Raw genomic sequence first — 27812 nt, 5'->3', positions numbered from 1 at the left:
TCCCTTATAAATCCCCCCTTTAACAACTCATCCCCACAGCAAACCTGGCCTCATCTTATCATAAATATTCCCTTTGTCCTATCCAACCTCTATCTTCTCTGCAATTTAAAGCTAGCTTTATTCTCTCTTCTCCCCAAGGGTCTTCAACCTAAAATGTTAACTCTGTTTCTCTTTCCACAGATGCTGCCTGACCTGCTGAGTGTTTCTAGAATTTTCTGCTTTTATTTCAGATTCCTGGCATCTGCAGTTCTATTTTTGGTTTTCACCTTATTGGTCACGTTTGATTTTTTTTTGCTTTTTAATTTTTGCTTTTCAATATGTGGGTATTATTCAATTTATAAATCAGCATTTGGCAAAATCATTATTGTGTCTAAAATTTCAGTATGTTTGGTGTAATTAAATTAAAGTCAGTAATAGTAACAAAATGTCCACATTCAAAATCATATTAACTTACTAAACTTACTGCCATCTGCCACATCACCACCACTATACCACTGACCAGCCAGTAGTTCATAGGCAGGTTTTGAAGGTTCTGTGTGGCACTTTTAAAACAAAATGAATAAGTAAATGCTGTCTGTTTAGCAAATAATATCAGCACCAAGTTTGATCTATGAAAAAGGTAAAATCTACTTTTCCAATTAGACCTTTAGGTGCATTTTATTTGGTTTTTAATCAGTTAAAACTGAAAAATTCAACCCAACTTATATTTGCTATCAGTCATTCTGGTGCTGCATCCACCAGAGGGGGAAATGGAACTGCTATCTCCTTTATTTAAATGCCACTTTTCAGCTGATTCTTTTGTTGTAATTATTAATTTCTGAGTTTGTTGACTCTGGGAAAAATGTAAATACAATACATCCAGACTAAATGTAACCCTTTAATTTAATTTCCTGTATTTAACATAGCTTTCAATTGCTTTTCCTCTTATTTAAAACAATTCATGTTCCACTAATCAGTCAGTCAATAGTTTTTGTAGTGCTAGTGATGTGGTTCTTATACAATGCGGATGCAAATTATCTGTTTATGTATTCATTTAATTCAGAAAGCTTAAAACTAGATTAATGCACATTAAAAAAACAGGGTCCATTTACATCTGAAATGACGCTTGTGGAAATATGAAGAACATCTCAATTCAATATAAAATGTATGGTTACTTTATTTTTGTTGTAGATCAGCATTGGCATAATGTATTTAATACCTTATAAACATATTACATTTAAAATGTAGATGTTTAATTGTGTTACGGTCTCAGTGAATGTGCCTTTAAGATAGTGTGTGCGTGTGTGTGTGGGGCGTGCTTACATCAATAGAAGATAAAGGACGTAATGACGTTGTTGAAGAAGTCAGAAGAAGAGAGAGAGAGAGAGAGAAGGGAGAGAGACACCAGCCTGCTAGTTTTCTCTATCAATGGATGGGAAACAATAACTGTGTCTGCCACTGAAATCCATGTATGGAAATTGGAAGTAATCTGGTGGAGTTCACTTTGTTGCTGACCTGTAGAAGGAAACATGTATTTGTGTGTGGACGACCATGATTCGGATGCTTTTCGGGGTGAGGAAGTCACTACCGAGTAAACACTGAAGTGTCGTTTGGGTTCATTGTGGAACATTTGGACTTTGTAATTACTCTATGTTTCTCTACGTCTACGTCTTATCTTCAGACAACGGTGGTTGTTGAAGAAGCCTTTGCTCATGGTTCACCTTATGGCTTGCGGAACTGAACTTTAAGAACCATTCCTGAATTTGGAGTTTGGGACTTTGCCACACACACACATGAAGAGTTTAGTTTTTGGGGTTAATGTTCAAGGTTTAACATTTTTTTTGAATTCTAACATACTAACATTTTTACTTTTATTTTACGTATTATTATAAGTAGTGATTAATAAAATAGTTGTTAACACTGAATTATGACTCAGTGTGTTTCTTTTGTTGCTGGTTCGTAACAATTGCAAGCACGAATAAAGATGTTATGAAAGCTTGCAGTGAAAGGAGGGTTAAGAGTCCATGGCACAAAACAGCACCACAGAATAAATAAACATGTTGGCCCTGAACTTTCTGAAGGGTGGAATTGCAGCACAATAGTGTAACTGCATGAAGGTGGTGCAATATAGAGACAGAATGCAAAGCTGCCAGTTCCCACCAAACATATTTTGTGAATTATATTATGGAATCTTCTTTCTTAAACTTTATGCCCCAAAACATCCATAATGGTATATCTGGGAGCATTGTTGCCATACTGAGAATTATGCCCTGTTTACTCGATAAGCTCAGTTTGTGATAAAAGAGCAAAGGAGGGATTTTTTTGCCAGTAATAAAAATTCATATCGTACCACAGAATATATTTAATTATCCATGGAACAAGATACATGAAGTGGCAAAAGTAAATCTTTGTTAAGCCTATTACTATACGACATAAATTGCTAACATTTGAACTGCAATCGTTTTATGATGTTTGATGTTAAATATACAGACTGTTTACAATGTTAAAAACAAAGCACTTGGTTAAAGCATTGTCAGTTTAATATTTAATAACAGTTTCATATTTCAAAATACCCTCTGGTTGTTGCAATGTTGAGGCATTTCAGATGTTTTAAAAAAATTAAGAAAAATTATAATATTAATGAGGAATTCAAGTTGTAATTAAAAGCTGTCCAATCTTAGACAATGTAATGGTTGTGAGATTACTGCACCCAAGCTAAAACGCTTTTAAAGATAGTCTACCTCTGCAGTTTCTAAATGCTTGGTAATGTAGTCTATTAAAAACTTTTCATTATCCGGCTCCTTGAGGTAAAAATGGCCTCCAGAAAGCTTATGGATGGTAAATTCCCCAATTGTTAAATCTTTCCAAGCTGTGGGGTTTAAACAAAATACAATTTTAATCTTCTGCAAAATAAGGTTTAATTACAAGCACAAAATATATTTAATTGCCAAGCACTTTCCTAAATTTTTCTCAAGAAGAAAACATACAACTCCACCTGGTGTAGCCTCTGCATGTTTGACCTTTAAACTGTCACTTTAATCTCTTGGAATGAGTGGGTCTGGGTTAGGTGGGAAGCAGTATTTTTTTTAAAACATTTCAAACAGAACTCTAGTCCCTTGCCTTCAGTTTTTAACTGAGGTGGACCTAATGACCGAATGGTTCTTCAGTCTCATTTGTATCCTCTCAACCTTCCAATAAAAATAGAGGCCTTTATTTCTAACTTTCCAGAGAGGGATTGATTTACAAATAATATATAAATATTAATAACAGGTTGAATTAAGCTGACCGACAGGCAGTGGTCCCATGCCTGCCAGGTGGGGGGTGGGGGTGGGGATGTGGGTCCAGTTCACATTCAGCCCTCTGTATCTGGAAAAAGCAAGTATGGGCGGGTAGGGACCACAGGTGGCGTATCTGGGCAGCTGGGTGGATCCAGGACAATCCAGCCCAACTTGATGCAAGCAAGAAGCAAATAAACAATATTTTATGTAACTGTTAATTTATGCATTTCCTGGAACACTGACAAAAATTAGTCTCACCTTCAAGGTCATGTGGTACATCCTCTTTTCCATCAAAGCTGCTGATAGAACAGGAGAGGAGCTTCATCTGTGGATTTTCATATCTGCAACAGAAACATCATTCAAAAGTCATCAACTCCACATAAACACAATAACCTACATTTTATGGCAAGCTGTGTTCAACAACTCAGTAATTAAATGTATTTTGTTTGTAATTAAATTCTACTTTGCAGAGGTATAAAATGGTAATTATAATAAAATAGCCAAGGATGATTCAAATTTGCACAGATAATAGTATTCTCTTGTATTAGAAAAGCACATCAGAAGCGTCATCACTTTAATTTGTTCTAAAACAAAAACTCATTCACTCTATTCTTTAGTTTTTCTTTATACCTAATAAGGTATAGGCACCAAGCAATGAAATCATGGTGGTTTCACTGATAGCGTCCAGAAAGTGCACAAGGATAGTTTGCTTCCAGTCAGCTGTTAAGCTTTCCTTCTAAAAATGCCTAGCCCCAACTTAATATTTCCTTGGGGATAAAATTAAAAAATGGGCCAAGTGGGAAATCACAGACACAAGCCTTCATCTCTGTAGTCCATAGGATAAATTATTCTCCTCATGTGGGCCTACTGATAAAATAAGATAGAGGCCAATACCTGTAATCTTAATATGAAATGAAATGGAATTTAACAAGATAATCAACTGAGGCTTACTTTCTAGAGTTTGTGTGAAGGACCAGAATAGCTTTTAATATGATCTGCAATAATCCCATGTTATTTTGTGAAAGGAAACAGATGTTTTTGTTATAAATGCATCCTTACGAGACCGTTCAACAGTTTTATAAATCGATATTGATTTTTCATATATGTTAACATTGAATCTTTCCTTAGCTACATGGGGACCTGGCACAACGACAGTGGCCAACAGCTCAAATGAAACAAGAGTAATATCCTGTGGTTTTAAAATTGCATTTTTACAATGAAACCTGCTGCTCTAACAACTTACTGAAAAGTTACTGATCAAGGCGAAGATAGTTTCATCCAACTGTATTCTTTCTTGCAAACAAGACAATTAACATAGTTGTAACAGTAGATCCATGTGACCATAGCAAAAAATCATTTGCACATATTTATAGCTTTTCTTCTTTTACATTAAAATTTAAATTTGGCACATCATGCCAATTTTGTTTTCCTGATCACACTATATATTATCCAGTTTTACCTAATCAATTCCACAAGTCTAAGATCTGCTTTTAAAACTGGAACAAACAGTTGCAGAATGTCTTTATTTATAAGAATTTCAGATGGGGTACCACCGATGGATGTCATCCATTTCAAGAATTCATCATCTGGGAGGTCTGACTTCTTCTGGACAGGGAAACGAGCTGCAGACTAAATTATAGAGAAAGATGAAATAATTATTCAGTATCATTTTAAACAGTTAACACTTACTTTAAAAAATCCCAATGAAGCCAGACAAATCGGTGTAAATTCATTTTTATGTTTCGCATTTCTAATTGTCATTAAGATGGGGGATCAGTGCTAGAGTGTCAACTTTAATCACCAAGCTTTAAATTCTTCATATCAGTTATTCTGTGTGAGTAATATGTTAGTGCTAAATTAGTGACAGTTTTGTTTTCTTGTGTTTTCACAAACATCATGACTGAGATTGCACAAAACTTAAGACTCTTCTAAACACCAGGGCGACTTTCATCCAACCATGCTGGCTTCCAAAGATGATGGCTGAATCGATGTGTAATAATCCCCTGATTCCTTGGCCCACATGCAAGGCAAAATAAATTACACATGTTAAACTTCTAAATACGTGTTTCCATTTCATATACAAACTGAAAAGTTTGAAAGAACCGATGAAATAAAATCTTGGTCTCTGTGTGTTTGTGCTCTTCTCAGTTAACCAAAGGCGAGATGAGCATATTTAAGTAATGTAATGTAATGCAAGCATACAGAGTATACACTAAACTTACATGCCACAAGCAAAATCTTTTGGTCCTCAGAAAAAAAGGAATTGGCAGAAACATCAAGCAGTTTCTGAGCTCTACAAGGTTGGTAAGCCAACTATGCTCTCGTTTTGCATAATTTAAGGACGTTGACTTACAATATCTTCTTTACAGTACCAAAGAAAGACAGCTGCCCTGCATTGGTCATGCATGCCTGGTTTATAGGATTATTTTCACTGCTACTATCACATTTATAGCTTGGCTCATGAAATATGGTACTATAAGCAGAAAGCATGCTGTCCACACAACATATAAGTAAGCAACCATTTAAGATGGCTGTAATCTGGCCACACAGGCCACGTACATTATCTTGTGAACTGCTGATTCCAACATCACATGCTGTTCCTTCAGGAACTGCCAGGATATAAATTTTGCCAGCAGATGGAATACATGAAGGTTTATCTCAGCTCCAACCATTGTCTCATAATGAGGAGAAAATGCAGAAAAGGCACAAAGAGCACACGAGGGGCAAACCAGAGGTCTGTCAGGAGCAGTGTCATGTGTTTTTGTCATGCCCCATCTTTATTCAGTCATTGTCATGATATAAAACTTTGCTTTTGGAACACTTCTTGAAAACAAGGATTCCAAAACTGTTTTTTCTTCCAGAGATATAAAAGACAGCAGAAGCTGGTATCTGGAGCAACATACAAAAAGCTGGAGGAACTCAGCAGGTCAGGCAGCATCTATGGAGGGAAATGGATAGTCGATGTTTCAGGTCAAGATCCTTCATCTAGACAGTGTATTGTTTTTTCCTCTAGTTCTTTGGGTATGCAAGATGAAACAGATCATAGCAGCATTAATAAGGAGAAATAAACTCTAAGAAGAATTCTGGTATCAGCTGACAGAACAATACCTTTTATAGATGGTAGATAATGAGCTGATGGAAGGGCAGATGCATCATGTGTTTGCTTCTCCTGGTTGTGTACATGTGGAAATGAAGGAGATCCAACTTGCTAGCTGCAAGTCAGCTCAAGTGCTCTAGTATTTGTAAAGCATTACAATTCTCAACCTGCAAAGGTTACTGACAACAGTTTGATGGTTCAAAGAAGAACTTTCTTTAATATTAGAGCCAGCCATGAGCTCAGAATGTGCCAAAGCACTTTAAAGCCAGTGAATGGCTTTAGTAATGTATGATGTCTGTAAAATAAGAATTCATTTGCATGTTATAATGACGAGATAGATAATGACCATGACAGTTCACTTTTTTTTCCAAATATCCACCCAAAAATCAGGTGTAATCTTGTTTTTAAAGTATCCTTAGAAAGAAAGCATCTGTGTCTGTAAAGTATTGCCTCTTTATTCCACCAAAATATCAACCTGGATTTTGTGCTCTGAATCCACAACCTTCTGACTCATATACAGATAAAAAGCACTCAAGACAGCTTATTCAGTCTGGAGGCATTATGTGCAAACAGATGTCCAAGTTGCAGTTCACAAAGGTGTGAGTGCCCACTCATGCTGAGAAGCTCTCCACAGATGAGACCTGGGGTCAGATGCACCTTTACCACAAACCTATTTTTGTCTTTGACAATCTAAGCTTCAACCTACAGCACTCCTGTTTTCTCTCAATTCACCATGTTTGTGAATCATATCGAAGCAGCCTGCTATCACATTGAATATGCTGGGGAGGCATGCAGAAAACAGAAGGCTGGATCTCACAGAGGTGATAGGTTTGTCATCAGGTTGATGGCACATTCATAACACCCACTCATTTGTCATTTAGCAGAAAGACTCAAGCAGCCCCTTTCACTGCAGATCCTTCTAGAGATAACAGAAGTTGGACCCTTCCATTTCAAAGGGTAAGCACTAAAATGTGACAGCCAGTAACCATTTTCTCTTCTGACTTGGGAAACACTTAGGAATACATGCTTAATAACTGGAAGACATGCAAGAAACAAGGCCACAGAATGAGAAAACTTCCCAACTACATTCAGTGAGATTAAATTTGAGATCACTGAGGTCCAAGACTTTTTTTTGTTACTAGGCAGACTGAGGTAGTTGAGAATGGTTTTGGTTTTATTCTCAGTGAGGTATGTTCAAGATTTTATTTCCAGGGATATTAAGCAGATGTGGAAATGCCATGGTTTAGCTGTTCATGCAGTTAAGACAAAAATGGCTGCTAAAGATTGTCTTATGATAACCAGCCAGTCTATTAAATGGCCAGGTTAATCTGGCACATAATTTCTACAGTCTGCTTCATAGTAAGGCATTTTGTAGAGTGCAAATAAAGTGTAAGCTCCACAAGGTTATGAAAATATTGCACATCCTTGGCAGGCTGTATTATGGCACTCCCTTTCATCTGAACCATTAAGGAATAACCTTGCTAAAAATGCAGACTTCCATTTAAACTAAGAGTTGAGACTGTGTTTGATATAGTTGTCCATATTACATTTTTGTTATGGCTTCAGGTCTACAGAAAGATGTATGATACCTATTCCAGCATACAACAATTTCTCTACAGATAAAATTGCTCTTACACCCAACTCATCTCAGAAACTTGATTACTTATAAATTATGTAATAAACAGTATACATATTGATAAAGGAATGTTAAAGGTTAAAACTGTTTTACTTACATGTGGTGCTGAAGCACCAGATACAAAAAGGTGGACAGGCTCCAAACTGTGATTTTTCTTAATGTACTCTGCTGTAGCATAACTGAGGTATGCCCCAAAACTGTAGAGCAAAATATATGGTTTAAGTCATCTGAGCTTTCGCCTAGATTTTATATCAAAGATACACACAGTGAAACACTACCATGTGCCCAGTATCTGAGCTGTTATTCACCATTATAAATGCATTGATGGAGTGAGTGGGCAAAAGATTGGCAAGTGGAATTTAGTGTGGGAAAGTGCAAGGTCATGCACTTCAGTTAGATAAATCAAAAGGCAGATGATCTAAATGGAGAGAGAGTGAAAGTGAGTTAAGCACAGAGGGATATAGGTGACACAAGAAAGACTGCAAATGCTAGAAATCTGGAGCAACATACAAAAAGTGCCGGAGGAACTCAGCAGGTCAGGTAGCATCTATGGAGGGAAATGAACAGTCGACGTTTTGGGCCAAGACCCTTCATCAGGTCTGGAAAGAAAGAGGGCAGAAGCCAGAATAAAAGGGGAAGGAACACAAGCTGGTGGGTGATAGCTGAATCCAGGTGAGTGGGGAAAGATAGGTGGGTGGAGGGCGGGTTGGGGGGGGAGAGTGGGAATGATGAAGAAGCTGAGAGGTGACAGGTGGAAGAGGCAAAGGGCTGAAGAAGACGGAATCTGATAGGAGAGGACAGGAGACCGTGGAATAAAGGGAATGAGGTGGGGAACCAGAGGGAGGAAGGTGTGGGTGATGGGCAGGTCGTGAGGGGAGGGGAAAGAGAAGCGGTAATGGGACTAGAGGGATAAGGGTACACAAAGGGTGGGGATGGGGGGGAAAACAGAGGGGAGTGGTTACCTTAAGTTAGAATAATCGATGTTGATGCCGTCAGGTTGGAAACTACCAAGATGGAGTATGAGGTGTTGTTCCTCTAGTCTGTGTCTAGCCTCAACTTGGCAGTAGAGGTGGCCATGGACAGACATGTCTTGGAGATGAGGCTTTCCATTCCAGGACATCTGAGATGTCCTCGTTTTTCAGAAAACGGGGTTTCCCCTCCACTGCTATCAATGCAGCCCTCACCCGCATCTCCTCCATTTCCTGCACATCTGTCCTCACCCCATCCCCCCATAACAGGGATTGGGCTCCCCTTGTCCTCACCTACCACCCCACGAGCCTCCGCATCCAACATATAGTTCTCTGCAACTTCCGCTATTTCCAACAGGATCCCATCAAGAGGCACATCTTCCCCTCCCCTCCCCTCTCCGCTTTCCACAGGGATCACTCTCTCCATGACTCCCTTGTCCTCTCATCTCTCCTCACCGATTCCCCCTCCAGGCACTTATCCCTGCAAAACGCTGCTAAATGTTACACCTGCCCCTACACGTGCTCCCTCACCACCATTCAGGGCCCTGGACAGTCCTTCCAGGTGAGGCAGCACTTCAGATGTGAATCCATTGGTGTCATTTATTGCATCAGGTGCGGCCTCCACTACATCGAGACCCAGCGCATATTGGAGAATCACTTCGTCAAGCACCTTCACTCCACCGCCACAATGGCCAGGATCGCCTGGTGGCCAACTATTTTAATTCCACTTCCCATTCCCACACTGACATGTCTGCCCACGGCCTCCTCTACTGCCAAATTGAGGCTAGACACAGATTAGAGGAACAGCACCTCATACTCCATCTTGGTAGTCTCCAATCTGACAGCATCAATGTCGATTTCTCTAACTTCTGGTAACCACTCCCCTCTGTTTCCCCCCCCCCACCCCACTTTCTGTTTTCCCTTATCCCTCTGGCCCCATTACCCTTCTCTTTCACCTCCCCCCCCCCATGACCTGCCCATCACCCACACCTTCCTCCCTCCGATTCCCCACCTCCTTCCCTTTATTCCATGGTCCACTGTCCTCTCCTATCAGGTTCCAACTTCTTCAGCCCTTTGCTTCTTCCACCTATCACCTCCCAGCTTCTTCCAACATTCCCACTGCCCCCCCTCACCTCTCACCTGGATTCACCCATCACCCACCAGCTCGTGCTCGTCCCCCTTCCCGCACCCTTTTATTCTGGCTTCTGCCCTCTTTCTTTCCAGTCCTGATGAAGGGTCTCGACCTGAAATGTCCACTGTTCAGTTCCCTCCATAGATGCTGCCTGACCTACTGAGTTCCTCCAGCATTTTTAGGGCGTTGCTCCAGAGTGATATAGGTGTTCTAGTGCATGAATGAAATAGCTAAGAAGGCAAATAGCATTTTGGCTTTCATTACAAAGGGCATGGAGTTTAAAAACTGGGAGGTTTTGTTGCAAACACGAGAGACCGCAGATGCTGGAATCTGGTGAAAAACAAACTGCTGGAGGAACTCAGTGTGTTGAGCAGCATCTATGGAGGCAAAGGGATAGTCGACGGTTCAAGTCAAGACCCTGCATCAGGTCAGGAAGTTTTGTTGCAATTATACAGGTGTTGGTGAGGCCTCACCTGGAATATTGCATACAGTTTCGGTCCCCTTACTTAAAAATAAGATATAGTAACATTGGAGGAAGTAAAAAGGAGACTTACCAGGCTAATTCCTGGGATGAGAGGGCAGTCCTACCAAGAGAGACTAAATAGTTTAGACCTGTATTTCTTCAGGTTTAGAGGAATGAGTGATGACTTTAGTCAGATGTAAGATCCTAAGAGGGCTTGACAGGCCAGTTGTTGAGGTATTTTCACCAGTGGGAGAGTTTCAAACAAGGGGACTTAACTATAAGATAAGGGGTCAGTCACTTAAAGCTGAGGTACATAGAAATATCTTTTTGCAGAGGGTGGTAAATCTATGTATTTGGTGGGTGGTGGAACCTGGATCATTAGAAGTATTTAAAGTGGAGGTGGATAAATATTTGATAGATTGAGGAATAGAGGGATGTGGTGAAACAGCACAGAAGAGGCTTCAAGGGCCTGATGGCCTACTCCTACTCTTATTTTCTTGTATATTATAACTCATTGACATATTTACTCATATTTGACAGTGTAAGCATTTTCTGGACACCCCACATATACATTCTGTTTACTCCTGGTGCAACCATTATAAGTTTGTATTGAATGTTCAGGCATACTGGGGTGTAGTTTTGCAAGACACAACTGAGAAAATGGTAATTAAAAAAAAATCTTTCATGGGTTACTTTCAAGTAAAACATGGGAGATATTGATCTTTCCATACATATGCTGCCTTTAACCTCCTGGGTTTGACATGTTATGGGTTTGAGAGGTGCTATTGAAGGCAGCTTGGTGAATTGCTGCAGTAAATCTTGTAAATAATACCAACATAACCAAAGTCTGTGAATAGTATGCTTATGCTTTGTCATTAATGTTCTTGAGCGTTGTAGGAACAGCACTCATCCGGCCTAGTATTCCAAGAATTCCGGCTTTTAATTCTTAAAGCCATTCATGTTTATGAGGAAAGTCACTTGCTTCAGAATATGTAGTTTCTGACCTGCTCTCGTAGTCTTTGTTTACGAAACTGATGCAGTTAAATTTCTGGTCCACAATTCAGTGTCATACAGCATAGAAACTTACTCTTTGGTCCAACCATGTCCATGCTGACCATCATGTACCCATTTACACTAAACCCATTCACCAGCAATTGCTCTGCAGTCTTTTATGCCTTAGCAATTCAAGTGCTCACCAAAATACTTCTTTAATGTGAGAGTGTCTGCTCCCACCATACCCAGAGGCAGTGCATTCCAATTGATGGGAGGAGATACAATGATAGCAAAACTGTTGAATATTAAGGGAAGGTGGTTAATGTCTTTCTTGTTGAAAATGTCGTCCGTCACTAGGGTAGCATGACTTTTACTTATCAGCTTAAGCTTGAACTATTGTCCATGTTTTGCTACATACAGACACAGGCTGCTTCACTATCTGTGAAGCTGAAAACAGAACTGAACACAGTAGAATAATCATCAGTACTTCTAACATTGTGATGAAGCAGCTGAACATATTTGGACTTAGGACAATGCATGAGGAACTCCTGCAGCAATGTTTTAGAATGATTGACCTGCAAGAACCACAACCATTTTCCTTCGTACTAGGTATGATCTCAGCCAGAGAAGGCAGCACAATGGCACAGTTAGTAGAGCTACTGCGACACATTCTCCCTGTGACCTCGTGAGTTTCCTCTTGACATCTTAATGAAATGTTGGTTGGTAGGCTAAATGACCTCTGTAAATTGCTCCTGGTGTGTAGATGAGAGGCAGAATCTTGGGTGGGGGGGGAGGAAGGGTGGGAGTTGATGGGAATGCAAGGAGAATAAAATGCGATTATGTAGGTTTAGCGTAAATAGATGCTAGATGGTTGGCATGGACTGGGTGGGCCAAAGGGCCCGTTTCTATACTGCATGTCTCTATGACTCAGTTTTCCCACATTTCCCAGTGTCTTCAATTTTGCTGCTCATTGATCTCACACTTCATGAAATTCAGACTTGACATCAAGGATGGTTATTCTCACCACACCTCTGGAATTTATTTCTTTTGTCTACATTTGGAACAAGGCAATAATGGTGTTAAGAGCAAGGTCATCCTGGCAGAATCCAAACTGAGCATCGGTCAGCAAGTTATAAAGTCAAAGTCAAGTTTATTGTCATATGCACAAGTACACGTATATACAAGTGCAATGAAAAACTTACTTACAACAGCAGTTATAGGTGATTGCTGTCTAAAAGGACTCTACATGACCTCTTCAATCCAGACTGGAATTGTCCTACTTTATGTAGGCAGAGTAAACTCAGGCAATTTTCTACTTTCTCAAGTAAGATGCCAATGTTGTGCGGTACAGTAATATATCCAAAGGCAGATGGACGGCTCAATTAAAATAGTTAAAGGTATGATTATAGTTGTAGCCAACATATATTAGGGGCAATTTAATTTGTAGTTCTCAAGTTGCAATATGATGGTTAAAATTCAATTAGCTATGAATGTTTTGGCCACACCTATCACTATCAATGGGCATAAATTAATGGACTAAACCACATGCACCTGGATACATCACAGGAGATTTGTCTTCACCAATATTTTTATTGGACTGCCCTAACTATGTAGAGTTATCCTCACTGGGATGATATTATAAAACTGAAAGCTCTTACATCTGGAAGCTTGCATATCTCTCCAAGCCACCCTGGAGTTATCTGTCACATCAGGAAGTCTGTACTCCATGTGCACATTGGGGAATTGACAACTGATATGTCTGCAATGACAAAATTTTCATTTTTTTGTTCTGGAAAGAAACCAGTGACAATGAACATTACTGCTATCATGAAATGTTTCATTTCCTGCTCACTAAAACTACCCCAGGGAACAAAGAACACAAGTACATCAGACATCGGAGGTGGAACATGACACTGGGCCACCATTCAGTTACATCATGGCTGATCTTGCTCAGCATCATTCTCCTGCCCTCACCATATATCACTGCATTCCTTTAATGCCCAGAAATGTATCACTTTCAGTGTTGAATGAAATCAAAGGCCAAGCCTCCACAAATCTCAGGGGTAGAGAATTCTAAAGATTTGCCAATCCAAGTTAAGACATTTCTCCTCATTTCTAAATGCCCTACTGTGGATCCTAGTTCTAGACTCCTCTTCACAGCCCTCTAATAATTTTGTACATCTCAAAAGAGGTCACCTCTAAAGAATAGAGGCCTAACTGACTCAGTATCTCCTCATATAACAGATCCACCATACCAGGAACCAACCTGGTCAATTTTTGCTGAACTCTCTGGATGGCAAGTATATCCTTCCTTAACAAAGGGTACAAAACTCCAGGTGCGGACTCAACAGGGCCCTATATAACTGTAGTGACTCTGTACTCAGATCCTCTTGCAATGAAGGCCAACATACCATCTGCCTTCCTAATCGTCTGCTGTACTTGCCTGTTAGCTTTCAGTGACTTGAGCACATGGACACCCACTAACATCCCCTTCCATGATGGATCATCCAGATTGCTGACATGTCTTTTGCCAGTGCAAATGATGTAATTGTTTTCTCCAAGGAAATATGGAAGGAAAGGGCTCTATATTTAAGTATTCATCATATAGCGTAAATTTCCTTTTCAAAATGCATTGAAAATCACCGTCAAGTTCCACATGGTAAAATCCATTAAAAGAAGTGTTGATGTTTAACTATACTCATTATTGTTGTAGGTTAATGCTACAATGCAGGTTCTTATTGTTCTATGTAAGACAACCTTAGCTGCCTCTGTCAGTCCTACCCAGTCCCCCTCCCTCACCTCTTTTTCTTATACATTGGTGCTGCTTTCTGGCTTTTTGCGGAAAGCTCTGAAGTGATCATTCTCCCTGGATCACTCTTCCATCTCCAGCAACATCCACTCCCCTTCTCATCACACCTTCCCATGCAACTGTAGGAGATGCATCATCTGCCCTTTTACCTCTTCCCCTCCCAGCATCCAGGGACCCAAACACTCCTTCCAAGTGAAGCAGTGATTCAATTGCACTCTTCCAATTTGGTGTTCTGCAGTTAATGTTCACAACATGGTTTTCTCTACAATGAAGAAACCAGATGCAGATTGTGTGGCTGCTGTGCAGAACACCTCCATTCAGTCTGCAAAGTGACTCCAAACTTACAGCTGTTTGTCACTTTAATTCTCCATCTCACTCCCACTCTTACCTCTCTTCTTTGGCTTCCTATAATGTTCTAATGAAATCCAATGCAAGATCAAGTATCAGCATCTCATCTTACTGCTTAACACATCATAGCCCTCAGGACAACACCAAATTCAGTAATTTCCAATGACCAGCCTTTCCAGCTTGTATCAAAACTGACTGGTTCTGATAAGTAGTCATTAACCTGCTTCTCTCTCCATCTTCTTCAGTTCCTTCCACCCCCCATAGCGCCCTCAACCATCTCCCACAAAATTAATTCTCCCATCAGCCTCCTACTTGGTTCCTCTTATTCATCAATACCTTTCACCATCTCCTCTATCTACCACAATTTTCTTTTAGAGACTAAAACTAAATAAGTTATTTGATGTCACTTTTGCATGTTTATGGCAAGTTAGCTTAGGAAAATGACTTGTTGCCTGGCCTGCTGAGAATTTCCAGCAGTCTGTTTTTGTTTCAGATTTCCAGCCTCTGCAGACCTTTGCCTTCAGATCAATGTAATTTGCTAAAGCACCCTCTGCTATAAGGTACGACACTGAGCTGAGAAGATGCCTGACATTCTCTGACCTCCCTTTCTACAACACATCAAAGCAAGCTTTAAGAAATAATCACACCAGTGTAACTTCTGAACATTTCCACCCCTCTTTTTTAAGTGCTTTATTTCTTCCCCAGTTTCCTCTTTCCACCTCACCTTTTCTTTTTTCTCCCCCTCCCCCATCCTACCTCATCCACCTCCCACCATATTCTTCTCCCCATCTTCTTTCTGCTCAGTTCCTCCTGCTCATCTATACTTCTAATCACTTTTGCCTTACTTTTGTTCTAAAACTGTTCATTTTTTGCTGCCTTTTTTTTGCCATGTTAGGGTGAGTTAGCTAGAAAAGAAAATGACTTAAGGCTGATTTGCTGTGGACCTATTAATCAAGAAATAATTTTCAAGTTAAACAATGCCAGTTGCATTTATCAATGACTAAAGCTGATACCGCAATGACTGAAGTCTAATCAACAGACACTAACATTTTAAAATTGCTTTTTTAAGCCATTTAACAATGAAAAAACAATGATGGAAACAGCATTCTCATTTATAGCCAAGTTATAGCCACAACTGATTTATTATCTTTCATACCTGTGACCAAAAAATGCAAAGGGCTTCTCTTTAAGACTAGGCAGTAAAATGTTGGCAATTTCATCAATGACTTGCTGAAGGTTCTGCACAAAAGGTTCCTTAGAACGAGTTTCTCTTCCAGGAAGGCGTATAGAGTAAACTGAAATTGAAAGCATTATTCCTGGAGTTAAATTCCAAAATATTACACGATGAAGGATAATGCAATGTACAATAAAATTAGCAAACTTTGTATTGATAGGGCTAGTGGAAGAAAAATAGGAGCTAAGACAAGGACACAACAGTGGGTTTCAGCACTGATATTCTTGCCACCTTATCAGCTGAATTGGAGGAGGATATAATGGCAGAAAATCCCAGGACAAATAGTCTATCACTGTTGCTATGGAAATATTTCAGGTGAAAGATCCTTCATCAGAACTGACAGGGTCTTCAATCTGAAACACTAACTTTGTTTCTATTACCACAGACACTGCCTGACCTGCCAAGCATTTACAGCATTTTCTACTTCTATTTCAGATGTCTAGCATCTAGCTTTTTTTTAATTATCACTTGCCATTTTCTTTAAGTCATGTTGCAACAGATTTGGTTTTCTTGTCATTGTGATCTTGTAAACTCCAATGTTTAATGATTAATTATTAAAGGAGCTGCTTTAAGTTTCTTGCTTAAGATTGGCAGTTTCAATGACCTTGGAGTACTGACAAAGCTCTGTTTGAATTTCAAATTTCCAGCATCTGCAATGTTTTGCTTTTGTAGTTACATTTCTAAATTGGATTCTGATCTACCTCTTAATTAACACATTCCACACAGGAAAGGAATAGGTACACTACAACTGTATCAAGTTTCCTCTTGTACTAAGAAGAGTAGAAAAAACTGCCTAAGTTCAAGTTTCTTACTACTAGCAAATGTCCCAAGGTCAGAAGTATCAGTCTATGAGTACTGATTAAGGACAGATTTGAGCTCAGCTTCAAGACTTTATGTTCAAATAGACGAACAATACTTACAGGGTGGTATCAGAGCACCACTGGGACCAACAAACTAAGAGTAATTATGTGAAAACCCTACAGTGTAGCAGCCCTGACTTCAAACTGTCCTAAATGCACAGGATTGCTCCTACTCTAGCATGAGTCACTGCCTTCAAATGCACAAAGAAAATTATAAATTTAACTGTAAGATTGAACTGCTGAAAATACAGCAACTGTCACCACTTCATGTCTTCTATTTTAATACACATGAATATGTAGAAGCGCATTCTTACCAACTAGAAAGGCAAAAATAGTAGATGCAAACTGGGAGGAACAAATAAAAAATAATTCCTTTGGTTAAATGTTTATAGGTCAGCATGTTTTGTACTGACACCCGTAGCGAATGCCAAATGGAATTTGTCCTACTGTCGGAAATTGAAAGTGTGCCAAAGTACTTAACAGTTGCTTCTGAAGAGTTTTGCAATCTTAATGTAAGATAGTTTTTAATGGAAGCAACATTTGCCTGAGTAATATTTAATTTTAAATCCTTGGTCTGAATTTAGATTTTGTGGGTCATCATTATAAGAATGTGAAATATTTTGTAAATTTATTTTTCCACCTTTCACAATTTGTTTTTTGTCTTTCGAGTATGGTACGCAGCAACTCACCTAGAGGCTTGCAACAGATAAGTTCATGAAGAAAGCAAAGCTGAAATATCACTTAAAACTAAATTGGATCCAGACACACAAAGGGATACATAATAAGCAGGCAACAGGTAAATTTAGTGATGACAACAGGGATTTCTTATATATGAGGATCAATGAGTAGAGCAGACTTCTCAATTTAGTACAGGTAAAAAAACCTTCACCATTTTAGGAATCAGGTTGCCCTCATAAAGAGGGAAACCATAGAACCTTCTTTGGTAAATAATTTAAGATATGGATGAGGAAGACCAATCAGCCTGATTAGTTGTGAAGATGAGAAAATGAGCAGCAATGGGTTTCCTTTTGCATTGAATTTGTGAAAGGGCAAATACATGGCAGATGCAGTCTTTGCACTTACAGGAATTGCTTAACAACCCATTATTCTCCTCATTGGTGTTAAAATTGTTAACATACATTCTAATTTAGAACATAATCCAGCGTATCAACTAACATTTATAAACTGGGGAAATTAAACACATCATGAATTAGCAAATTTTCTCTTGAATCAATAAAGGTGACCAGACAACATTATGACAATGACTGAAATATCACAGTTTTTCATTTCACATATATCAGTTTAAAACAGGGGAATATTTGCAGCATAATATGGAGAAATCCACAATTGAACTGATTATGCCCAAGGACTGTACATCAGATAGCACTAAGAATTTAACATGGAAGGGAAAAGAGAGAGATGGGACAAATAAAAAAGGGCCGTGAACATGATAAGTGACATGCAAGACTACGAGGTACCATGCAGTATTAAGCATTTTTTTGCATCTTTATCAGCATAGATATTTCAAAAGATCCATCCAGTGTTACCTTCTATAGAATTATTAAAGAGTTTTCCCCACTGGGCATAATGTATGGATCCACCTCCAGCCCAGGGAAAGCAGATAAGTCTGAAGAGAGCTTCAGGTTTTCTATACAGACAGTTCACTAATTTATCCATTTCTGTAATATAATGCACAATTTTTAAAATAAAGATCACCTCACAGAACATATGCAAATTTACATGTTCAGGTACTTTGTGCAATAAATTTGCAACATTGTTCATTTTACTTTTGATATTCAAGTTCAAATCCAAGATCCCAAGACCAGCCAAATGTGACAGCTGATGGAAACGTTGAGAAAAAGAAAAGGGAAAGGGAGGGGGCAACCATAAACTGAAGAAAACTAATCAGATATCACAGCAAATGTATAACTCTTAGCAATGCTGAAGAGCCTTGGGTAAAGTCTCCACAGGTAGCGAAAGCAACCAACTGGAGACAAATAAGCAGTTCTGGGTAGTGAAATGGAATTCAAGAATATGAAATGGAACAGATTTGCGTTTATGCAGCATATTTCAGCTTCCTAGCAATTCACAGTAAAAACACTCACTATTGTTACTTGGGAAAGCAAGGCAGCCAATTGCACCAATAAAGTGCAGTACACAGCAATGAGTTTAAAGATCACAAGAGACTGAGGGTAATAACAACACATAGAAAACTGGTCGACAGAAAACCAGAGCAGGTATCAACAGGTCTTTTTCAGAGTGGCAGATAGTGATTAGTGGGCACCAATAATTTGGATGAAGTTTGGTGATGACATGAAAGTGCAGCATCTGAGGGAGGAAAGCAATTGTCAGCATTTTGGGTTGAGACCTTGCATCAGGATGTATGATGATATGTTAGTTAAAAGTGTCAATGCACAAAGGGATCTAAAGCCTTTGACAAGGTGCCGCACGAGGCTGCTAAACAAGATAGGAGCTCATGGTATTACAGGAAAGGTACGAGCATGGATAGAAGATTGGCTGACTGGCAGAAGGCAAAGAGTGGGAATAAAGGGGGCCTTTTCTGGTTGACTGCCGGTGACTAGTGGTGTTCCGCAGGGGTTGGTGTTGGGTCCACTACTTTTCACATTATATGATAATGATCTGGTTGAGGGAATTGAGGGCTTTGTGGCCAAGTTTGCAGATGATACAAAGATACGTGGAGGGGCAGGAAGTGTTGAGGAAGCAGGGAGTCTGCAGAAGGACTTGGACAGGTTGGGAGAATGGGCAAAGAAGTGGCAGATGGAATACAGTATAGGGAAGTGTATGGTCATGCATTTTGGAAGAAGGAATAAAGGTGTACACTATTTACTAAACAGGGAGAGAATTCAGAAATCAGAGGTGCAAAGGGACTTGCGAGTCCTAGCACAGGATTCCCTAAAGGTTAACTTGCAGGTTGAGTCGATAGTAAGGAAGGCAAATGCAATGTTAGCATTCATTTTGAGAGGACTAGAACATAAAAGCTAGGATGTAATGCTGAGGCTTTATAAGGCGTTGGTCAGACCACATTTGGAGCATTGTGAGCAGTTTTGGACCACACACCCAAGGAAGGATGTGCTGCCGTTGGAGGGGGTCCAGAGGAAGTTTACGATAATGATCACGGGGATGAAAGGGTTAACAACGTATGAGGAGCATTAGAATAGATTCCTATACACAAAAGGGTTATGGAGAGAGAGCAGGAATAGTGCATTGAGATAGACGATCAGCAATGATGGTATTGAATGGCCAAGCAGGCTCAAACATACAAATAGTCTACTCCTGCTCCTATTTTTCTATTTTCCAGTGAGAGGTTTAAGATCAAGACATTATTAATGTACGTTCGCAAATAGAGAGATTGTGGATAACCAGGACTCGGTATGAATATGGATATGGGGCAGCAGTTTCACATGACTTCAAGATACAGAAGGTACAACAAGAGGTGATAAAGGTGTGGATGAAAAGTTCAGTAGCAGATGGGTCAAACAGCATTGAAGTCAGGTGATGCTAGGGAAGTGGAAATAGGCATCTTAGTACAGGTATGTGGTCAAAATCCATTCCAGGATTAATCTGATACCATATTTGCAAAGAGTCTGGTTCATTTTCAGGCAGCTGCCAAGATTTAATTTGGTACCACAGTGCAGTCATTTCCATTCAAAGCCACAGGATGAAAACAATCTCCATTCACACGTAACTGAAGGTTGCTGAGGGAAATTCCTTACACATAATTCTTACGTTCATTAACCGATTTTACGGCAAGTTACTTTACTTGGAGATGTACACGTTGCATTTGTTATGCTGCAAATGATGGTTCCAACAATATAATCTATCAAGAGTGCAGAAAAACAACAGGTGAAACATGCTTGAATAAATTACTTGGGCCAACATGCTTAATACAAGGTATTTATTGCTTAATGAGCAGTAGCTCACCTGCCTACACATTTCTCTTTGCTAATTATTATTCAAACTACTTTTTAATCCCTTGTTGGTAGATCAAAATATAATAGAATGTTAGTTTTCTCTCTTATCACTGCTCACATTCCTCCCAGAGCAAGCACCTTCAAAAAAAATTAATCATTAATAGTGTCTTGCCATATCAGAAAAGCAGTCATGTTGCCTATGAAGTCAAAGGAATTCAGACTTCAAAATAATTAATTGTACATGATAAGCATTGGAATCTTCCTTGCACATGATAAGATGCTGTTTAAATGTATGATTTTCAAATATTCATTTTAGCCACTGACATATTTTGGCACATAGATGAATGACACTTTAGTAGTGGACACAAAAAAGTGTTTGATGCAAAGCAAGAAGTTACGAAAATATGGCTAAACAGTTATAAGCATGTGAATTTAATACATTGTATTGTGGAGTGTTGTGGCTGTCACGTGACAGCACTGCCCACTACCTAGTCGGAAGACACACCACTGCAAATCAAGGTCTGGCTCCACCCCACTCATCAACGCACACCTGACCATTGGCCCCCTGTAAATTACCTGGGCTGGACCCCCCAGCCCTCCAGCACTATAAAGGGCGCCTCATGTGCTTGGCTCTTTCTCTTTGCCCTGCTTCACTCTAGGCTGAGTACTGTGGAACAGCACTGGAGAAATCATTGGTGAGGTGTGCACTGTTTAAAGGTTGGGAGTGTTTTAGTTAGTGTCCCTAGTAGTATAGAGCTGTGCCTGCACTGAGTCAAGGGGTGGTGGGTATTGTATTGCTTTTCCTTGATTGTATGTACCTAGTTCATTGTGTGTGTAGTTTATCCCTGGTGTGATTTTTCCCATGCTTGCTATAAACTGATTGTGTGTGTTATTCCTGTTACTGTTTTCCCATGCTTTTCCCTTGTAAAGAAAATCCTTTCCTGCCAGACTGTGTTCAGAGTCCTTGCTTTTGAGAGCCTTCAAATCTGTCTTCTCACTCATAACATACATCTAATAGGCAACCTTCAGTTATCTTACCTGGTGGATTATTTGATACAATTTTCCTAATCAATTTTAATTCTCCTGATCTAATTCCTATGGTATTACCAACCTGGCATATTTTGAATAATGTCCAGATTTATCATTTAACTATTCACATATTAGTTGATCAATACTCAATAAACTCTTTCATGTTTTTGCACAGCTCATTCATCTGCCATCTCCTTTGCAAACCTCCTATGCTGTCCCTCAGGTCAAGGACGACTTGCTACCACTGCAATTCTCTGGGTTCTAAAGTGGCTGAAGGGTCCTATTTTGGATCTGCAAACTCTGCCACACGTTAGGCAGGTAGTTGGGTACATGTAAAGTTAGGGACAAGGAACATCCAAAGTAGGTGGTGTTAGCGGAGAGAGAGAACCTGAGTTCATATTACAGATGGCGAATCAGTTCTGCTACAAACAAAGTGCATCATCCATAATTATTGATTTTAATGGAGTCTGCAAGGCCGCCCAGACAGAAGGTGAGGTTCTATTCCTCAGGCTTACCTTGGGCCTTGTTATATTAGTTCAGGAGGCTGTAGAGAAATTGGTCAGAGTGGAAGTGGGATGGAGAATTAAAGTGGAAGGCAACAGAAAGCTCTAGGTTACCTCCGTGCACTGAATGCAGGTGCTCCACAAGTGGTCATTCAGTCAGCGTTTGGTTTCTCCAACACAGGAGACCACATTGTGAAGACCGTATGCAGTACACCAGAATAGTGGGGGGGAAAAAGTCATTTAAAAGAACTGTTTGTGTCCCTGGATGGTGGGAAGAGGTAAGAGGACAGGTGTTGAATTTTTTGTGGTTCATGGAAAAGTGCTGCAAGGAGGAGAGCAGTAATAGAGATGAAAAAGCAGACCAGAGAGTTGTGTAGGGAACAAACCCATTGGAATGCTGAAAGTGTAAAGGAGGGGAAGATGTGACCAGTGGTGGAATGTTATTGAAGTCAGTGGAAATTGCAATGGGATAATTCATTGAAGGCAGAAGGTGGTGGGGTGGAAAGTGAAGACCAAGAGAACTCTACCCTTGTTCTGTCAGGGAACAGGGGCTGAAAACTGTTGCAGGAAATAGATGGGATACAGCCAAGTGCCTATTATGTAAAGGGGAAGCCACAGTTCAGGAAGAAGGAAGGCATCTCAGACATCAAGGCATCTCAAAAGTCTTGTCATCAGTGCAGACACAATGGTGACAGAAGAACTGGGAGAACAGAATGGAGTCATTACTGAAAGCCATATAGTCAAGATAGCTCTGGGAGTCTGGACTTGTGATGGATGTTTGTTATTAACCTATCCCGAGATGGGGAGAGAGAGATTTAAAAAATGAAAAGGACCATGTGAAGGTGAGAGCAAGGTGAAAACTGGTAACAAATGTAATGACATTTTCCAAATTCAGTACAAGTGTGGGAAGCTGCACCAATACAGTCATCTATGTACCAGAAAAAGAATTGAGGAAGGGGTCTGAGCAGGACTGAAGGACATTTCCACATATCCCCCAAAAAGACAGTTGCAGCTTGGACCCATTGAAAGTTCTAATAGCTACATCTTTGATCTGGAGAGAGTGGAGTTGAAGGAGAAGTTGTTCAATGTGAGGACAAGTTCAACCAGGTAATTCGGTGTGTTGCTTTAAGGGAACTGGTTGGGCCTCTGTTCTGGGAAGAGGCAGAGGACCCTCAGACCGTTCTGCTGTGAGATGAAGGTACTAATACTGACCTGTGGGTAATGCCACAATCCACTTCCCTCCTGTCTGAAAATCAATTCACCACCAATTTCTGCATTCTGTCCCTTGGCCAATGTTGTATCCATTCCACTTGCTATTTCGTGTTTCCCATGGCCTTGAATCTTATTCACAACACATTGTGAAACGTTATCAAACACTTTTTCCGATATTCGTACATGGAACCCAACTGCATTAACTTTATCCGATCCTATTTCTTGCAGTTCTGTCGAAACCCATAAACCTGAAACGTTACGTCTACCACTCTTTGCTAATTCATCCACCGAATGATTCCGGTACTTTCTGTTTTTGTTTCCATTTTCCAGCATCCGCCGTACTTTTGTTTTAAACACACCATCTTACATTTACTCATTTTTGGGACAATTTTAATAAACATCATTATCGACAGCATTTATGCTACACACCACATACCAGTACGAGAATTTACTACCGTACAGGCTTGAAATTTTCATTGTCACGTCGTGCCAACTCCTCGAAAGTCGATTAAACAATAAGCCTGGAAATAATCCAAGAATCGATCTTTAAAACCGAACCAAACACAAGATTGAGGATAGCTGACCTGAGCTGGTTGTTCTCACTGTCCTGGTTGTTCTCACTGTCCTGGTTGTTCTCACTGTCCTGGTTGTTCTCACTGTCCTGGTTGTTCTCACTGTCCTGGTTGTTCTCACTGTCCTGGTTGTTCTCACTGTCCTGGTTGTTCTCACTGTCCTGGTTGTTCTCACTGTCCTGGTTGTTCTCACTGTCCTGGTTCGCCCTGCTTGGGACACTCAGACCGCTGCACAACACGGAAACTGACGCGTCTGCGCGGCGTCGAGACGACAGATAGGTCGATCGGGAGACTCTGCAAAAAGCAAGGAATTATCCAATCAAACGGAAACCCGAGGGAAGCCAAGTAATTAGAGGAAAAAGTTTTTGTTATATTTTTTTGTTATAGAAAGCACACACAAAATAAATCGTCCTCTTTATTTTGGATGCTCTCAATGGTATGAACCTAATGGCATCTTCAAAGACGGTTAAACTTCAAAAGTTTTGACGTATAATCAAAGTTTGCAGTTCTCTTCTTAAGCCAGTCCCTGGGGATCAAGGCTGACTTGCTTCCACTCCGGATTTATGTGGCCAAGAAGAAAGTTAGTCTACTTGCAGGCAGGAGTTGGCCATGTGGAAAGTACTGCCAAATAGTAGAGGGCTTTCCAAACTATTGGAGTTTACTGTGAATAAATTGGCTATTGTGTATCCTTCTGTTTAAAAAAATTCCTTAGCTGCAAATTATGTGGGATGGGCAAAGAATGTGATTTGCTATGAAGCCGGGGACCAGAAGCCTGGAACCATAAGTGGCCAGAGTATAATATAGGACAACAACAAACTTTAGAAAGACAAAACGGGGAGATACATGGCAAAATAAGTTTAATTAAGAGAAATATGGTGTCATATAAAACAATGGAAAATAAATACAATTGGGGATCCTGGAACCTGAAACAAAAACAGAAGTACTGCAAGAACTCAGCCTGTCAAGCAACATCTGTGGAAAGAGAAACCAGTTAATGCTTCGGGTCAGGGACCCTTCCTCAGAATTTGAGGAAGAGTGGCGGGGTGGAGTGATGTACTTTGGTGGGGAAAAATAAGGAAAATCAATCAAGGAAAATTATGGAACAGAAAGGAAACCATTCAGCTCATTGTGTGTGTGCGGCCCATAAAACAGCTATTGAAGTTGATCTCACTTTCAGGTCTTGCCCTTGTATGATTAATTTCGTCAAATCTGAGGAAAAAGGCACATGAACAGTCTGGAGTCCTTGAATTTGCTGCAATCTCTCGATTTGTCCATAACGTTTGCTTCCCCCTAGTTACTGGTGACTCGCAGTCGGCGCCAGATGGTCGTACGTGTAGGGCGGAGCCAAAGGAAAGAGCAAAGGGGAGAGCTGGGCGGAGTGAGGGAAGCAACGGGCGGAAGAGCGGGCTAAGTGCCAGGGGACTGGTGCAGCGGAAGGTTTGTGGTCCCAGCCAGAGAGGAGAGACGAAAGAGACTGATACCGAAACTACGGCCGTTCTGCTCGAAGCAAGTCGCGGGGTGTGGAAACGAGAGGAACCAACTGTTTATCGTCATTTCCTTCAGAAATCTGGACAGGGAACCATAGAGTAAGTTACTGACGAAAAGACTCGGACAATATCGATTACTGGGGATATTAATCCTGCCTTGTGCTGACAGACTTGGTAAAATATATTTCTGTTTGTTTGCATTTTTAATTAATATTCCACATGTAGATGAGAAATCCTGGATGTAAACAGATGCGTGTAATCTAGTTATAGTTTGCCTAGCTGCAAATTATGTGGGGGAGGGGGGGGGGGAGAATTAAATCTTGGTTTGACTTTGTTCTCTTCTCATTCAAGCACATCGCCTCCATATACCCAACGCGCCTCATTTAAACCCCTTGTTATTTACCGTCCACCAAAGTGTCTCTCCACTTTTCTTAGCGAGATTTCTTCTTTGCTCTCTTCCTTCAGCCTCGACATTGAGCGGCTTCTCATCCTTGGTGATTTCAACTCCTTTGCTTTATTTTTCTTCCAGTGTATATACTCCTTCTCATGTTCATCCTGTTACGAACCAGCAACAAAAGAAACACAATGAGTCTTGATTCAGTGTTAAAAACTATTTTATTAATCACTAATGATAATAAGAAAAACAAAAGTAAAAATGTTAAACCTTGAACATTAACCCCAAAAACTAAACTCTTCGTGTGTGTGTGTGTGTGTGTGTGTGTGTGGCAAAGTCCCAAACTCCAAGTCCAGGAATGGTTCTTAAAGTTCAGTTCAGTAAGCCATAAGGTGAAACATGAGCAAAGGCTTCTTCAACAACCACCATTGTCTGAAGATAAGACGTAGATGTAGAGAACATAGAGAGAGTAAATACGAAATCCAAATGTTCCATGATGGAACCCAAACGACACCTCAGTGTTTACTCGGTAGTGACTTCCTCACCCCGAAAAGCATCTGACTCATGGTCATCCACACAAATACCTGTTTCCTTCTACAGGTCAGCAACAAAGTGAACTCCACCGAATTACTTACAATTTCCATATGTGGATTGCAGTGACAGACACAGTCATTGTTTCTCATCCATCAATAGAGAAACTAGCAGGCTGGTCGCTCTCGCTCTCTCCAACATCATTATGTCCTTTATATTCTGTTGACATAAGCACGCCACACACACACGCTACTACTACTCTATCTTAAAGGGACATTCACCGAGTCCGTAACAATCCTGCCATTTCACAGGGTCTTCGTTCTGTACTTGTAACTATTAATAACAAGGCATTTTCTGATCAATTTGTTTTTTTTTCTCCATCCACATTCCTCTAATTCAAATACTTGGTGTGGGGGGGGGGGGTGGTGGGTGGATAGGGGAGGTGGGAAAAACATTTAAAGTGCCTTGCAAGTTCCATCCATCTTCTGGCTCATTAATCATGATCTACTGACAGGTTGAATCAGATTTGCTCCAAACCTTGTACTTCTGATGCTTCCCCCCAAAAAAGCTGTTACTCCTACCTCATTGTAGTAATTCCCCATACTGTTTCTCTCATCTTTGAAACTGTGGACCAAAGGATGTAGTGTGAAAGCTGGTTTAATAATCCACCACCAGATTTGACTGGACCTTATCAAGCATTGTTGGGGCACAAGCATGGTTGCTAAACTAGATCATTATTCATACTTAATCCAAGTATATAAAGAAATCCCCTGGCTTCGCTCCTCCACAAAACAGCAATTGAAGTTGATCTCACTTCTCTGGTCTTGCCCTTTATATGATTAATTTTGCCAAATCTGAGTTTTTACATGAAGGAAGGAAAAATGCAAATGAAACCCACCCACAACACCAACATCCTTGCTAATTACCATCCAATCACTAGCCCCTGCTCTATATTCAGAGTTTTTGATCATGTTATTACCCTCCAATCCTTCCGTCAATTCTGTCTGAAATCCACAGATTTGTTTTTTGGCACAGCATAATGAGATGAAGGATGTTCTTTGGAACCTGCAGTCTTCATCCCATTGCCAACCTTTGCATCAGGTTTACGGTGGATCTCTTCTTCTTCGTCCCAATGTATATTTCATCCAGATGTTCCCCTTAGCAGTGGACCACTCAACTGTCTCAGCTTTGTCATTGCTATTGACATTAGATATTGAACAAAAATTTTCTATGCTAAATACTAGGAAGATTGAAGCTATTGTCTTTAGTCCCTATTAACAATACAGTAACCTGGCCCCCATCCCTATCCAGGAAATTGTCTGAAACCGATCCAGATAATTTCTAATCTTATTCTA

General features: G+C 40.1%; 3 protein-coding genes across 10 annotated transcripts in view; 1 reads left to right on the top strand and 2 right to left on the bottom strand.

Moving 5' to 3' along the window:
* Nucleotides 1–995: 995 nt before the first annotated feature.
* On the bottom strand, nt 996–24104 carry olah (oleoyl-ACP hydrolase). 6 transcript variants are annotated; one of them, XM_052016420.1, is made up of 8 exons: nt 24058–24104; nt 20532–20635; nt 18345–18476; nt 15860–15998; nt 8088–8187; nt 4717–4886; nt 3516–3598; nt 996–2848 (listed from the first exon to the last, which is right to left on the bottom strand). In XM_052016420.1, exons 3-8 carry the CDS (start codon nt 18472–18474, stop codon nt 2706–2708), a joined length of 765 nt encoding a protein of 254 aa, XP_051872380.1. In that variant the 5' UTR covers nt 18475–18476; nt 20532–20635; nt 24058–24104; the 3' UTR covers nt 996–2705. The 6 variants fall into 6 exon arrangements, with proteins under 6 accessions (XP_051872380.1, XP_051872381.1, XP_051872378.1 ...); XM_052016421.1 differs by having other exon boundaries at nt 20545–20635; nt 24058–24073; XM_052016418.1 differs by lacking the exon at nt 20532–20635 and having other exon boundaries at nt 24058–24098.
* The window catches only part of crot (carnitine O-octanoyltransferase), a 45939-nt gene continuing 39514 nt past the window's right edge, over nt 21388–27812 (top strand). Inside the window, exons 1-2 of one of the 3 annotated variants that reach the window (XM_052016412.1) lie at nt 21388–21429; nt 25340–25631. The gene's annotated coding sequence lies outside the window, so the exon portion shown is untranslated. Of the gene's footprint in view, nt 21430–25230; nt 25707–27812 lie in introns of those variants that run through there. The other 2 variants (XM_052016414.1, XM_052016413.1) reach the window with 2 other exon arrangements.
* LOC127570541 (uncharacterized) lies at nt 23982–26654 on the bottom strand. Its single transcript, XM_052016195.1, has 3 exons — nt 26562–26654; nt 25936–26087; nt 23982–24339 (listed from the first exon to the last, which is right to left on the bottom strand). Exons 1-3 carry the CDS (start codon nt 26607–26609, stop codon nt 23982–23984), a joined length of 558 nt encoding a protein of 185 aa, XP_051872155.1. The 5' UTR covers nt 26610–26654.

The sequence above is a fragment of the Pristis pectinata genome, chromosome 5 (genome assembly GCF_009764475.1).
Source record: "Pristis pectinata isolate sPriPec2 chromosome 5, sPriPec2.1.pri, whole genome shotgun sequence".
Classification (NCBI taxonomy): domain Eukaryota; kingdom Metazoa; phylum Chordata; class Chondrichthyes; order Rhinopristiformes; family Pristidae; genus Pristis; species Pristis pectinata.
Note: the sequence above shows the minus strand (reverse complement) of the source record. Positions and strands in the feature narration are given on the sequence as shown.

Excerpts from the sequence above, each read along its gene's own strand:
- olah (XM_052016417.1), bottom strand. The coding sequence starts at position 23,950 with ATGAAAATTTCAAGCCTGTACG. Across the intron at positions 18,477-23,928 it reads GAAAATTTCAAGCCTGTACG|AAATGGATAAATTAGTGAAC; the intron begins GTAGTAAATTCT and ends ATTATATTACAG. Across the intron at positions 8,188-15,859 it reads TTTGCATTTTTTGGTCACAG|TTTTGGGGCATACCTCAGTT; the intron begins GTATGAAAGATA and ends TTTGCTCTACAG.
- LOC127570541 (XM_052016195.1), bottom strand. The coding sequence starts at position 26,609 with ATGAGAAACAATGACTGTGTCTGTCACTGCAATCCACATATGGAAATT. Across the intron at positions 26,088-26,561 it reads GCAATCCACATATGGAAATT|GATGAACATGAGAAGGAGTA; the intron begins GTAAGTAATTCG and ends GGTTCGTAACAG. Across the intron at positions 24,340-25,935 it reads GAGAGACACTTTGGTGGACG|AGTCTCCCGATCGACCTATC; the intron begins GTAAATAACAAG and ends TGCTTTTTGCAG.